The sequence below is a fragment of the Mesoplodon densirostris genome, chromosome 15, assembly GCF_025265405.1.
Source record: "Mesoplodon densirostris isolate mMesDen1 chromosome 15, mMesDen1 primary haplotype, whole genome shotgun sequence".
NCBI lineage: Eukaryota > Metazoa > Chordata > Mammalia > Artiodactyla > Ziphiidae > Mesoplodon > Mesoplodon densirostris.
In genome coordinates, this window is record NC_082675.1 from 17,873,729 (window position 1) to 17,886,896 (window position 13,168).

At 54.6% G+C, this 13,168-nt stretch overlaps 1 protein-coding gene across 1 annotated transcript; it reads left to right on the forward strand.

Moving 5' to 3' along the window:
• The first annotated feature begins 151 nt into the window (after nucleotides 1-151).
• On the forward strand, nucleotides 152-12,717 carry MMAB (metabolism of cobalamin associated B). The gene is made up of 9 exons (XM_060119371.1): nucleotides 152-301; nucleotides 1,433-1,494; nucleotides 2,912-3,005; nucleotides 5,676-5,733; nucleotides 7,672-7,744; nucleotides 7,994-8,091; nucleotides 8,433-8,497; nucleotides 10,035-10,094; nucleotides 11,536-12,717. The coding sequence occupies exons 1-9, from the start codon at nucleotides 186-188 to the stop codon at nucleotides 11,633-11,635; spliced, it is 726 nt and encodes a 241-aa protein (XP_059975354.1). The 5' UTR covers nucleotides 152-185; the 3' UTR covers nucleotides 11,636-12,717.
• Nucleotides 12,718-13,168: the final 451 nt, after the last annotated feature.

Sequence of the window (13,168 nt, forward strand, 5' to 3'; positions counted from 1 at the left end):
TCCCCGCCCATCTCCTTCCATGAACCAATGAAAAACAAGTCTCTGGGAGTGTCCCGCCCTGGGGAGAGAGCCATGGACCAATGGAAGATGGCGGCTGATGGGTGGCGCGGCCGGAGGTAGGTGGAGTCACCCCGGGATCCGGACGGGAGCCTGGCAGGGTCAGTCCCCGACCAGAGCCCTGGAGCATGGCTATGTGGGGCCTGGGAGGTCGCCTTGGCTTGCGCGGGTGCCTCGGCGCCCGCAAGCTATTGTGTCCCCGTTTCCAGAGCCGCGGCCCCCAGGGCGTGGAAGACGGGGACCGGTGAGTACCTGGCTGGGAGGGTAACTCAGGCACCTGCCCTGAGTTATGTTGTCGCCGTGGTTCCGTCAAACCGCTGGGAGGTCTCCGCAGTAGTCGCCAGGTGACGTCCTCTTTAGTCGTGACGTCACCGTGGCAACGTGGGCTCCTTGGAAGCCAGAGACCAAGGCTTCTTGGCACAAGACAAGTCCAAACGAAGCCCAGCATCCATCAGGACAGGGCATATCCCATGTGAGCCAAGAGGGTCATCTTGCCTGGCCTCACAATCAGGAGGGGCCTCAATTCGGATATTAACCTATCTGTAAAGCAGTTTATACTTTAAGGCACAGAGATACACCAACGCGGTCTAAAGATGGCTGCCATCATATACCTTGAAACTTGCACCCCGTTCCCGGATCTCAGAACCTGACTTAATAATGGATTAATCTAATTCACAGATCCAGTAATTTAACCTTTGAATAACCTTCTAATGTCACATTTTAATGTTGAAGTCTTTATTAAAGGTGTTGCTATTTGAAAATGCCAGTTTTCGAACCCTGTTTTGGCAATTCTCCATTTCGGAGTATACTTGAAGCTTTACAGTATGGAAATGGCCCAGGGATTTTTCCTTCCAAGAGTCCCTGGCTTGGTAGAGCAGAGGTAACAGTTTTGGGGTGTCAAATAAGAGTCTTGGGCAAGAATCCCAGCCCTACCGCTTCTTCCCTTGGTGACCTAGGAGGGTGAGTCTCATCCCGTCAGCTACAGATTCCTCAGAAACAAAATGAACATCATAGGTAGCGCTTGGGAAGGTTCCAGGGATAATTCAAGGAGATAATGCCTGTAATTCACTTAGCACAGTGCAGAGACTGTGGAAGGTGATCGATAAATTCTTTCAGCCAATATTTATTGAGCGTCTGCTTTGAGCAATGCGCTACATCACCTATTCTGCACGTACTGGTGTGGCAAGACACAGAACTTGCCCACAAAGGGCTTAAAACTAAAAGGAACAGAGGGGAAAGATTTCAAGAGATCCAAGCAGAAAGGGGTAAGTGCTGCCTCTGAGGATATGGGTAGCAAACTGTGACCCACTGAAAGACGTGCCCCACTATATACGCCATCCTCACTCATCATCTCTTGATGTTTATTTCTCCTTAGGCCACAGCCTTCCTCGAACACACCCAAGCTCCCCAAGATCTACACCAAAACAGGAGACAAAGGTAGGGTGGGGACAGGTGAAAAATGCAAAGAAAGACATGGAAGATTCCATCTTAAAGTTCTTCCAAATTCTAGGACTTCCCTGGCAATCCAATGGTTAAGACTCCACGCTTCTACTGCAGGGGGCATGGGTTTGATCCTTGGTCAGGGAACTAAGATCCTGTATGCCACACGGCACTAGAAATTGATGGAAAATTCTGGAATGAGAATTAAATAAATAATAGCTTTAAAATATATTTTTTAAAGTTCTTCCAAATTCGTTGCAGACATTAAAAGTATGTGACAGATCTCAATAGGCATCACCCAAATGTGATGTGAAATGAAAGATGCCCAAGATAAATTAAGTGATAAAAGCAAGTTGCAGAACAATCCAAGTAGTTGGAATCCATTGGATAAAAGTGTGTGTGTGTATTTATATGTGTGTTCAGGTGTGCATAGAACATTGTGAAAGGTTATACCTTGGACTGTTACCTGGGAGAGAGACTGAATTCTGGGAGAGGGGAATGAATAGACGGGCTTTCATTGTTTCCTATACATACTTTTATTCTATTATTTATTTTGTAATGAGCATATATTGCTTTGATAATTTAAAAAAATGCCAGAACATAATGTACAGAAAAAAAAGATGCAGAAGAACATATCAGTGTGATACCATTTTCTAAAGTTTTAAACCACCCATGGACTTCCCTGGCGGTCCAGTGGTTAGAACTTGGCACTTCCACTGCAGGGGGCGCGGGTTTGATCCCTGGTTGGGGAACTAAGATCCCGCATGCTGCGTGGCATGCCCCCCCCCAAAAAAAGAAACACGCAGATTACCAGTATTTATTGCTTTGGGGGTATATTTATGTAGTAAGAAGATAAAAACATTCATAGATGTACTTAATGCCACTGTACACTTAAAAATGGTTAAAATGGCCAATCTTACATTATTTTTATGTTACCACAATAAGAAAAAAAAAGATGCAAAGGGATGACAGTGTTGATGCCCTCCAGCCAAAGACTCCAGGGACGGAATTCCCTGGCGGTCCAGTGGTTAGGACTCCACGCTCTCACTGCCAAGGATCTGGGTTCAGTCCCTGGTCGGGGAACTAAAATCCCACAAACCAAGCAGCGCAGCCAAGAATAAATAAATAAATAAATAAAGTATATCAGGAAAGAAGTGAGGACAGTGGTTACCCCTGGGGAGGGGGGCAGTGACTGAAAGCAGGGACATGGGGGCTTCTAGGGTGAAGCTCATATTTTATTTCTTGATCTGGTTGCTGACCACAGAAGTCTGTTTCAGTTAGTAACAATTCATCAACTTGTACACTTTCGATTCGGGCACTGTTCTGTGTATGTTATCCTTCAAGTGGAAAAATGCTTTAAAAGAGCCTGTCAAGAAAAAAACTCTTTAATTTGGGCAGCAAAACATTCTCACAGGGTTTTCCAGCACCTTCACCGGAGAAAGGAGACCGAAAGACGACCAGGTGTTTGAAGCCGTGGGAACTACAGATGAATTAAGTTCAGCCATTGGGTAAGGGGGACGGGATTGGCCTTGAGGTCGGGCTTGAGTTGGTTGGTAGAGGTTATGACTGACGTGCAGCTCTCCCGAGTGCCCGCCAGTCCCAGAGGCTGCCAGCCCTCGAAGAACCTTCCTTGGCCTGTGGCTTCTGTCCCTCTCCGCGTGATGCTGCCTTGCCCCTCCATCCCTGCCCCCGCACTGTGCTCGTATGTGTGTGCCATTGAGGTGCACGTGCTAAGTGACAGGCGAGTCGAGCACAGTACACAGGGCGTCAGGCACGATCCCTTTCGTGAGGCTTATTTTGTAAACAAGCGTACACACAGCCAGAGTTTAGAAGGTGGACTCGGGGAAGTAGTCAGGATCGGCCGGGCCATGCTGCTGTAACAGACAACCCCCACGTTTCGTAGCTTAAACCACCAGAGGCGGAGTTCATCCTCTCACTTCAAGCCCATCGTGGGTTGGGTATGTTTCTTCTCTGCCTGGCCTTCACTCTGGGACCCGGGCTGGTGGGACAGCCTCTGTCTAGAATAACACCAGTAATTGTGGCAGAGGGAAGAGAGATCACGGTGATGCCCACGCTGGCTCTTAAAGCTTCCACGAAGTGACACGCCACCTCTGCTCACATTTCATTGGCCAGAGCCAGGGACATGGACACATGTGACAGCAGCAGGGGTGGGAGGGGCCGCAAATATTTGAGAACAAAGTTCAGGCCACCGTGCTCAGCAAGCTGTTGGCAGCATGAGCTGCAGTTATTATAAGTACTAGTTCACAGGTTCTGACTCAGCCTTCTGGGTGAAGATCATGGTAATCAGACAGACCTGGGTTCAAATTCTCTCCCACTGCTGACTGGCTGTGTGACTTCAGGCAAATCACCTGGCCTCTCTGAGCCTCAGTTTCCTATTCTTTCAAATGATCCTAGTAATAGTATCCAATCTCATTGGGTTCTTCTGAGGATGTAATGAGAGAACTCCATGTTTCCCCCTTAGGACGACAGTACCTAGCACCAATCATAATGCTAGCTATTATTATCATCATAATTATTAAAACTTACCTGTTCATGGTCGCCATTTCTCAGTGATGGGCCTAAGTGAGGTTCTCAGGAAAGATAATGTAGCTAGTCTGCCAGCAGAGGAGAGAGGGCAGACCCCTTGGTGTGTGTGGGAAGGGTGTGGCGAGGGGGAAGTGCACACAAGATGAAGTGGGCAGAGGGGCGGGAAGGCGGGTTCTAGCATTGGCTGTTTAGAATTAGCACATCAGCAGGCCATCATCCCTCAGGTGATGTGCAGGGGACTGGCCACAGCTCAGTTGTGGATTCTTCCGTCCTCAGGTGTTGGCGGAGCGTCTGCGTGTGCCAGGCTCTGCTGAGTGGGGAGCCTCAGCCCTGCCTTCATGGAGCCTGTGGTCTGCGGGGTGCGGTGCAGCGGGCGGGGCGGAGCAGACAGACGCTGGAGGGGCAGCCACAAGTGGTGGGAGCGGGGATGGAGCGAGCATGGGGAGGGGCCTCCCGCTGGCCTCTGTCGTGGGAACATCCTCAGTGAGCAGATATTCCCGAGCATCTCCAATGTGCCAGGCCTGAGGCATACGCCCCCTCCTCACCATCCAGAGGGGAAGACCAATGCAGGACAGCTTACGTGTGTGCTTATTATTTAGTTCTGATTGTAAGATGGGCTAGAAGATGCACAGTAGTTCTTCTTTTGCCCTTTCAAAGCCATTCTCCTGTGCCTGGGAGGCTGGCCTGGAGATGGTCTCACCCCGATTCCCTTGTCCTCTGGCTTTAGAGTTGGTCCAGCCAATGGGCAACACCAGCAGGAGATCGGACAAGGGTGAGAGGGGTAGGGGTATTGTGACCCCGCCCCCAGCCCTGTGCGGCTCTGGCAGTTGCGGGGCTCTCCACTGCTTTCTCCCAGCTGCCCAGCTCCTGGCGGTGGCCTCTGCCCAGAATGCAGCTCTCTCCAGGGTTGGTAGCGCCTGTGACCCTCCCTTGCCCCTTCAGGCTCTTGCTTTTGCTCATCTCTGGATCCATCCGCAGTTCTCATAAGCCTTCCCACTCTGTCAGTAGTCTCTTCGTGAAGCTTTTCTCCAGGAACCCTTCAAACACACCCCTGTCCAGCCAGGACACTGACTGGTCCAGAAGAGGGTGCAGCGTTCTGAGGGAGGCCAGGGCCACAGTCCTGACCTGCATCGGGAGCACTCTGATCTTCCTGCCCCACCCAGCCTTACCAGCAAACTCCTACTCAGCCTTCAAAGTCCCACCTCCAGCATCGCTTCCTCCAGGAAGCCCTCCCTGAACCCTAATCAAGGCCAAATATCCCAGGACTCTCACTCTTTCCTTCAGAGCACTGACCTCAGTTTGCAACTTCACTGTCAGTCGTGTGACATCTGATTCACATCTCCCTGTCCTGCCTAACGGGGCCTGGGTCACCTCTGTTCATACTGAATCACCTGGACCTGGCTAGAGTAGGCGCTGAAAGAGGAGTTATTGGCTGGATGAGCAGCGAAAAACAAATACCCCCAACCACATGGAAGGTTACGATGTTCTCAATGTCAGCAAGAAAATAACGGCCTTCCTGTGATAGCTCAATTAGCAAAATGGCCAAACCCCTGAGAATGTATTGCCTTCCAGCAAGACAGGGCCTGGGGATGTTATACTCAAGGCAGATTCTTTTTCCTTCTTCCTCACAGGTTTGCTATGGAATTAATTGCAGAAAAGGGCCACCCGTTTGTGGAAGAGCTTCAGAAAGTGAGTAACCTCGTCTCACCCCGAGCTGGGATTTTCCAACCCCGAGGCCTGGTGGCCATAACTGGATTTGCCAACTGACCATCACTTCCTTTCTGCGTCACCTGGGACTAGTTCACTTACCCTCTGTGAGCCTCAGTTTCTTCACCTGTAAGATGGGGACACAGAGAAGACCCTCCCTCACAGGCGAGTGGTGAAGTTTGCCCTCAGAGAGGGAAATGTGAAGGGCAGTGGTCTCAGCCCCGGGCAGTTCTGCCCCTCAGGGGACACAGGGCAGTGTCTGGAGATGTTTTAAGTTGTCACACTGGAGGTGGAGGTGCTACTGGGATCTAGTGCGTAGAGGCAGGGATGCAGCTAAACGTCCTACAACGCACAGGACAGCCCCCGTGACATAGGATGACCTGGGCCAAAGTGTCAGTGGCCCAGAGGTTGAGAGACTTGAAAGGCCCAGCAATGGTTAGCCCTCGGCGGGGGGGATGGTAGGGTTCTTAGAATTACTGTTCTGTTTCTTAAGAGGCAGCAGGAGCTCTGGCCCACAGAGAGGACTTCAGAAATAGAGGCAGGGCCACCACCCCCAGAACATGGAGAACGTACCTGGGGTTTTAGTCTGCGTGCTGACCCGAGTCAGCTGCTCCCTGGAGGGTCAGCCCTCGGCCTGCTTCCGTCCTCCAGGCCAGGCTGGAGCCCACTGGGGCCCCTGGGAGCAGACACAGGGTAGTGAGGGGCTGCAGAAAGATGGGAGGCCTAAACTGCTGGAACATTCTATGAATGAGGCACCTCCCGTATGAGGAAGACTGGTCTTCAGCCTCATAATGAGGAATTGCTGGCATCTACAGTGGTCGTTTCTGTCTGCCGTGCTCACCTCTGAGCGGGGTTTGCAGAGGGAAGAGGGGGTCAGTGGCGTGATGAGCCCCTACCTTGCTTTAGACCACGTCCTTTGGGTAACAGTTTCAACATCACCTCCTCCGGGGCCTTCCCTGGCCACCCCTGCCTCCAGCTGGTCCCTCTCCCAGGCTTCCGCAGCTCCTGTGCTTCTGCCTCTAAAGGCAAGCATCACCAGGAGTGTGGCCTGGGTGCCCCAAGGGCGCAGACTGTGACTTGTTCAGCTGGGTGCCCCTCCTGGCCCCCGGGGGCTGCTCCGGGCCTATGGCAGGCCAGGCAGCCTGTTCTCGGCTCTCCCTGCAGAAGCCCATGGGGTGGAGGCCAGCCTTCACGTTTTACAGAGGACAAAACCGAGGCTCAGCCCAAGGCCGCACAGCCAGGAATCAGCGGGGCTGGGATCGGATTCCTAGACTGGGGCCACCTCTCTCCAGCCCCCGGGGTAAACGCTGCAGGTGGCCGGCGGCGGGGTAGTACTGTGACGCCCCTTTCCATTGGAAGCCACAGAGACACCACGAGGTCAAGTAACTTACCCAGAGTCTGCTGCTTGGTGGCTCAAGAGGGTTCCAGTCCACTCCCGGGTGGGCACCGTCTACTCTCACCGACTGTGTCCTGCTCCCGGCACACTGCCACGGTGGCTGTCTCATCAGAGGGCACAGCCCTGTCCTGTATAGTTTAAAAAGCACTGTCAATTTGGGTCTCTCCGCCCAAGTGTTATAGGTTAGAAAACCAAGGCTGTCAGTTTAGACAAAAGAAAAAGACCTTGAAGGGCCTGGCACATGGGAGAGGAGGGTCGGGGTGAGAAGATTCCTCCTGACTATCCCTGGGCGCTTGACACTCCCCGTCTGTGTCACCCAGGCGTTCCAAGGGAGCCAGGGCCCCTCCCAACAGGGCAGACGTGCTGTGCTGCAGGTTCAGACAGAGTTTGCTGATGAGCCTTTAAATGCCGGCTCCTTAGAGGTCTGACAGCTCCCGGCAGGCCCACCCCTGCAGGTGGACGCACGAGACCCCCGCTTGGCCCGCGTGACAGGGTCTTCACCCACGCCTTCCATTCCTCCCCAGATCCAGTGCTCCCTGCAGGACGTCGGCTCTGCCCTGGCAACACCGCGCTCCTCAGCCAGGGAGGCTCACTTAAGTAATTCTCTCCCTGAACCCACTGTGTGTGCTCAGAGGGCCCCGGGGGGCCTGGGCCCGTGGGCGGGGGGAATGACTCTGTCCTGGGTGTTGCCTGGGACCCCTGTCAACCTGGCCTGTGCAGCCTGAGATGGAAGGTCCCTCTGAGCCAGGGCAGTGGTTGGCAGGCGCCCAGGCGGAAGGGACGGGGCGGGCTCCTTGATCCGGGGGCGGTGGCCTCACGGCTGCGTCCTTCTCCTGGGCTCCACAGAACACGCCACATTCGAGGCAGGGCCCATACTGGAGCTGGAGCAGTGGATCGACAGATACTCCAGCCAGCTGCCCCCGCTCACCACTTTCATCCTGCCTGTAGGTACTGGGCTGCCTCAACCTGGGGGTGGCTGCGGGCCAGTGTGTTGACCAAAACACACAGGCAGGGATTCAGCGCCCCCCACCCACTTTTAATTTTTAACAGCGACAGAAGCTTTCCCCCAGCCCCCAAGTCCCCTCCAGACCGTCACAGCTCCCTCCCCAGTCCTGCCTGCTTTGGAGAGGGGTACCCAGTGGGTGTGCCCCGGCAGGGCCCCTGGAGACAGAACACTGCCCGTTGTGGGCGGGGCCTGTGTGTCCCTCCGTCCATCCAGGCTCCCTGCCTGCAGTGGGCACCCTCCCCCACGCCCTTCCAGCCAACACCCGCTTTCTCCTTTCAGTCCGGAGGCAAGAGCAGCTCCGCACTGCATTTCTGTCGGGCCGTGTGCCGCCGAGCTGAGAGACGGTACTGGGGTGCCGGGCCGAGGGAGCGGGACCTGGGCAGAGAGACAGTGATCCTGACCGGGGTGGGGGTTGGGGTGGGGAAAGCACGTCGGGATCAGAGCTTGTTCAGAAGCAGGCAGCTCCAGGAAATGGGCGGGGGAGGCCCAGCGCGTCTAGGTGATTATTTGTAATTATAACATTCACGTGGTATGAAATTCAGGTGTGTATTCAGTGAAGACTCCCTGTTCCTGGGGTTAATTTAAATGGTGGGGGTTGTCTCAGCTGAGCAGAAAAGATTGAAAAGCTCCACACCATGATAAGAGCTATGAGGGAGGGTACTTGGCACCAGAGTGACCCAGCCTGGGATGGGGCATGGGGGGTACTGGGGGCACAGTGGACAGTGCCGGGGGTGAGGGGACAGCAAGGGCAGAGGCGGCAGTCTGCATGGAACACACACAAAGGATGCCGAGTGTCTGGTCCAGAGTGAGGGGCGTGAGGCCTGGCGAGGCTAGAGGCTGAGCGGAGGCCAGGCCGGGCAGGGCCTCATGCGCCCCGAGAGCTCTGCATTTATCCTGAGAGCCTTTATCCTGCGAGCCATTGATGGGTTTTAGGCTATGAGATGACGTGCTGGCTGCTGGGTGGAGAAGGGCCCAGACCAGCCACCTGCTACCCCAATCCCCCAACTCAGAGTCAGGAGAGGAGGGACCCCCCCCGCCCCCCGCCAGAAGCTCCTGACTGCCTTTTCAAGGAAACTTTAAAAGAGTAATTGCAACATTTCCATTTACACCACTCATAGGCCAGGCTGCCACCAGGTTTTACAGAGAAATGGGAATAAAGCCCTGCTTTATATAACCGTCAGGACCGTGCTGGGCACTTTGTATCCATTATTTCATTGATTCCTTGTGGTAACCTTGGGAGAGAGGTGGTGGCAGCCCCCACTCTACTGGAGTCAGGACTCGGGGGCTCAGCGGTGACACCGTGGCCAGGGTCACCTGGGTGGTCCATGGCAGAGTCTGGATTTGAGCCCAGGTGTGTCTGCTCCATACCTGAGCTCTTTCCATAGCCCCATGTCATAAAGATTTCACTTTTCATAAAAGGCCCTTGGGGCCAAGTGGTTCCTAAAGTGATGCTGAGTCACAAAAGAGCTTCAGCTTCAAAAGGAAAAAAGTCATTTGTACAAAGCTGTCCACATCAGCAGTGCTCGTAGTAGCAAAAAATTGGAAACAACCCAAAGGCCCAACATCAGGGAATGGCCGAGCAGAGGGGGTTCCTGAGGACACCAAACCCGTGCCCAGGTGACAAAGCCCCTGGGGCAGGAGACACAAACCTGGGGCCTCGGTTTGGGGCGAGCACCTCCCAGCGGGGGTTATGTAGCAGAGGCGACGTGCATGGAGGGGCTGCCAGCTCACTGGTGCTCAGCAGACGGCACCATCTAGAGTGTCTGCACACAGACGGGCGAGGCTGCAGCGGGAGTGAAATGCTGGCTCAGGACGCAGCTCCTGCCCCCAAGCGTGTTGAGCCCGGAACGTAGTGTGATGCTGTGTTTCCTCCCCTTCTAGCGTGGTGCCTCTTGTCCAGTCCGGTGAGACGGATGCAAACGTGGCCAAGTTCTTAAACAGGTACTCAGATGGGATCTGGAGAGTCTTTCTGAAAAAGTAGGCACTTCGTGGCTCCAGCCCTGGCTCGTGCGGCTCCAGCGTGGGCCAGGCCAGGGCTGAGAGCTGAGGGACCCCAGGAGCTGCCTGGGGTCCAGAAAGTGACCCCACAGCCAGGGTCTGGCCCCTTAATGTGGTCACTCCTCCCCCAGGACATGGCTTGGGCTTTGATGGCCCTGACCAGCTCCTTTCCTCCTGGGAGGGGAGTGGGCCTGAGGGGAGTGAGGACCATTCTGTTCATGTCACAGTAGTGACCCTGGGGAGCCCTCCGGCCATGTAGGTTGTGTGGGCCGAGCCAGTTCGTTCTCTTAGCAAGGAAGGCATCACCGCAGATGAGGTGAGGAACAGATGAGGAACCAGCATATGACAGCTCTGCGGCGGGGGGGATCACCCAGAGCAGTCTCTTCCACTGCCCAGTCCTCCACCCCACTCCCAGAGAGACAGCCAGGCATCAGGAGGAGGGGGCCATGGTTCCAGGACGGGGCATGGGTCAGGGAAGGTTCCAGCAGGACCTGGCATGGAGCTGGCCTCAGGGGGTAGGGTTGGGGCAGGGAGAGAAGAGGAGGGTGGGGTCAGTGAGGCACGGAAACAAGGGAGAGCACAGAGCAGCTTCGCAAACTAACTGCCAGCCCCTTAGGGGCAGGCTCGCTGTTTCCCTCCCCACCCACCCCTGCCCAGAGGCCCCATCACTGCTGGGTCACAGAAAGAAGGGAGAGGGGCACTAGGGTCTAGCCCACTAGAACATTCCAGGCTAGTGCTTCTCAACCGGGATGCCTGGAAATGTCTGGAGACAAGTGGGTGGGAGCCAGGGGTGCTGCCCAGTGTCCTGCGACGCACACAACAGCTCCCTCTTCCTGCCACGAAGAATCACCCAGCCACAAGGAATGGTCCCGAACGTCTCTAGTGCCGGGGTCGAGAAGCCTGCTCTAGGCTCCCTCTACTCAGAGCAGACCAGCAGCACCAGCAGCACCTGGGCACGGTTTAGACCTGCCAAACCCTGGGCCGGGCCCAGCCGGTCCTCCCGAATCAGAATCTGATCTGCATGTCACCAGGATCCTCAGCTGACTTGTGTGCACACCCCAGTTTGGGAGGCACCAGTCCTGTTCACTGGAAGGTGCAGAAACCAGGGAGTGGCCCAAAGTCACCAGCCCTGTGACGTCAGAGTAGTGGCCTCATCCTGCAGGAAACACCCCAGCCCTGGCGCCAGAGTCGGGCGCTGGGCTCTCAGGGAGCCAGCCTGGAGCGCCATCCATCAAGCCCAGGTTGGCTGAGCACCCGCTGTCCCACCCAGTGCTCCTGGGGCACGTGACTTATATTTCCTCCTTGAAGGCTAATATAGGGAGGACCCTGTTAGCATTGATCTCTCATTTCAGATCATTCCATTTGCCTTCTTCTGCCCCTCCAGACTCAGTGACTATCTCTTCACGTTAGCCAGATACACAGCCATGAAGGAGGGGAATCCAGAAAAAATATACAAGAAAAATGACTTGTCGGTCCCTGCCTGAGGCGCTTGGAAATAATGGAAAAAGGGAGCTTTGTAGACTCCACAGTGACGATGGGAAAGGAAGACTTTGCCCTCATATCCTGATTCCTGAAGATCTCACCCAGAGGGGCCAGAAGTTGGTCTTTTGTCCGGACTCAGCCTCCTCTCAGGGCCCCGCCACTTCCTTCAGGAGCTGAGGCCGGTGGAGAATTCTGCCCCCCCTCCCCTGGGCTCTCCTCAGCCTTCCAAAAAAGAATAAAAGTGGGAAAGGCTTGAGAGAGAGAGAGAGAGAGAGAGAGTGAGTGTGTGTGTGTGTGTGTGTGTGACAGAGACAGATGCCCTCCACTGGCAGCTTATTTGGAATGGTACCAGAGGCCCTTGGAAATGTAACTGTGATTTACCTGTGCCAAAGGGGCTTTAAAATGTCACATTTATAAAGAGGAAGGCAGACAGGATTTGGAGTTCAGTCACCTCTGAGCCACTCATCAAGGGGGAAGGACGGCTGCAGATTGACAGCGAGGCCTCGGAAACACTTGGACTGAAGTGCACGTGTGGCGAGGGTGCAGCCCGGAGAATCTTCTCTAAAGGGGAGCCTTCCTCCATCAAGGGACGGACATCCCTGGGAGAGGAACACCACCACTTTAAGGAGGGTGTGTCCTGCCCGGGCAGGTGGCGTCCAGGGTCAGAGGTGAACTGCGTTCAGCTTCAGACTATAAGCTCTTAGGTTTCCAGCGAGGCTGACGCAGACCAGACCGACTTCTCTGATGTTGCACTTGGCTGGTTTATGCCTCTGAGATCCGGGCCGCAGCTGTATTTTATTTCAGCTGTCACTGCTGCTCCTTCCCGCTATGGAGTGACCCTGCCAGTGCCAGCTGTGTCCTTGGGAAGGGGGATATTTATGAAGGGCGAGGAGGCAGCCCCGAGAACCTGAAGATTCCACGCCACTAATTGCAGGAAACAACTTGGGAAGGGCAGGCTCTCACTAACTGTCAGGGCAGAAACGCCCAGTGAACTCCATCCAGCCATCATTTATTAGCCTGAAGCTCGGAAGTCCCTCCAGCCATCCCTGCCAGCAGTTAGGAAACATTAAAATGATGAGTTTTGTGCTTGCTTTTGCTTTCGTTCTTAACCACCTTACCTGCTCATTTTGCTGGAGGAACATCATTATCTCGTCCCTTCTGGGTCCTTTCGTTCTTGGACTTGGGCAAAGTGGCCGAGGTGCAGGTGACCGTGAGTGAAAGTGAAAACCCTCCAGGAAGTGGCCCCGGCCAGCAGTTGGTGCCAGGTCTGGTGCATGGTGGGCGCTCGGCCTGTGTGAACAGAACTGAGAACATTACAGAACAGGCTAAGGGCGGTTCACTGTCGGGCAGGCACTCAGGCTGGACCGGGGAGGGCTATGTTCCAAGAGCTCACAGCAAATCCATCAAGTGACTAGATCCTACCCACACCTTAGCATCTTCCTGGAAGGAGCAGGACGTACGTAATAAAACAACAGTCCCACACTCCCCACCGTAGTGAAACATCTGCAAAGGACAAGAGAAGTTCTTTGAGTAGA

Coding starts and splice junctions, on each gene's coding strand:
- MMAB (XM_060119371.1), top strand. CDS start 186: ATGGCTATGTGGGGCCTGGGAGGTCGCCTTGGCTTGCGCGGGTGCCTC. Junction 7,745..7,993: donor AGCCAGGGAGGCTCACTTAA/GTAATTCTCTCC, acceptor TGGGCTCCACAG/AACACGCCACATTCGAGGCA. Junction 8,092..8,432: donor TCACCACTTTCATCCTGCCT/GTAGGTACTGGG, acceptor TTCTCCTTTCAG/TCCGGAGGCAAGAGCAGCTC.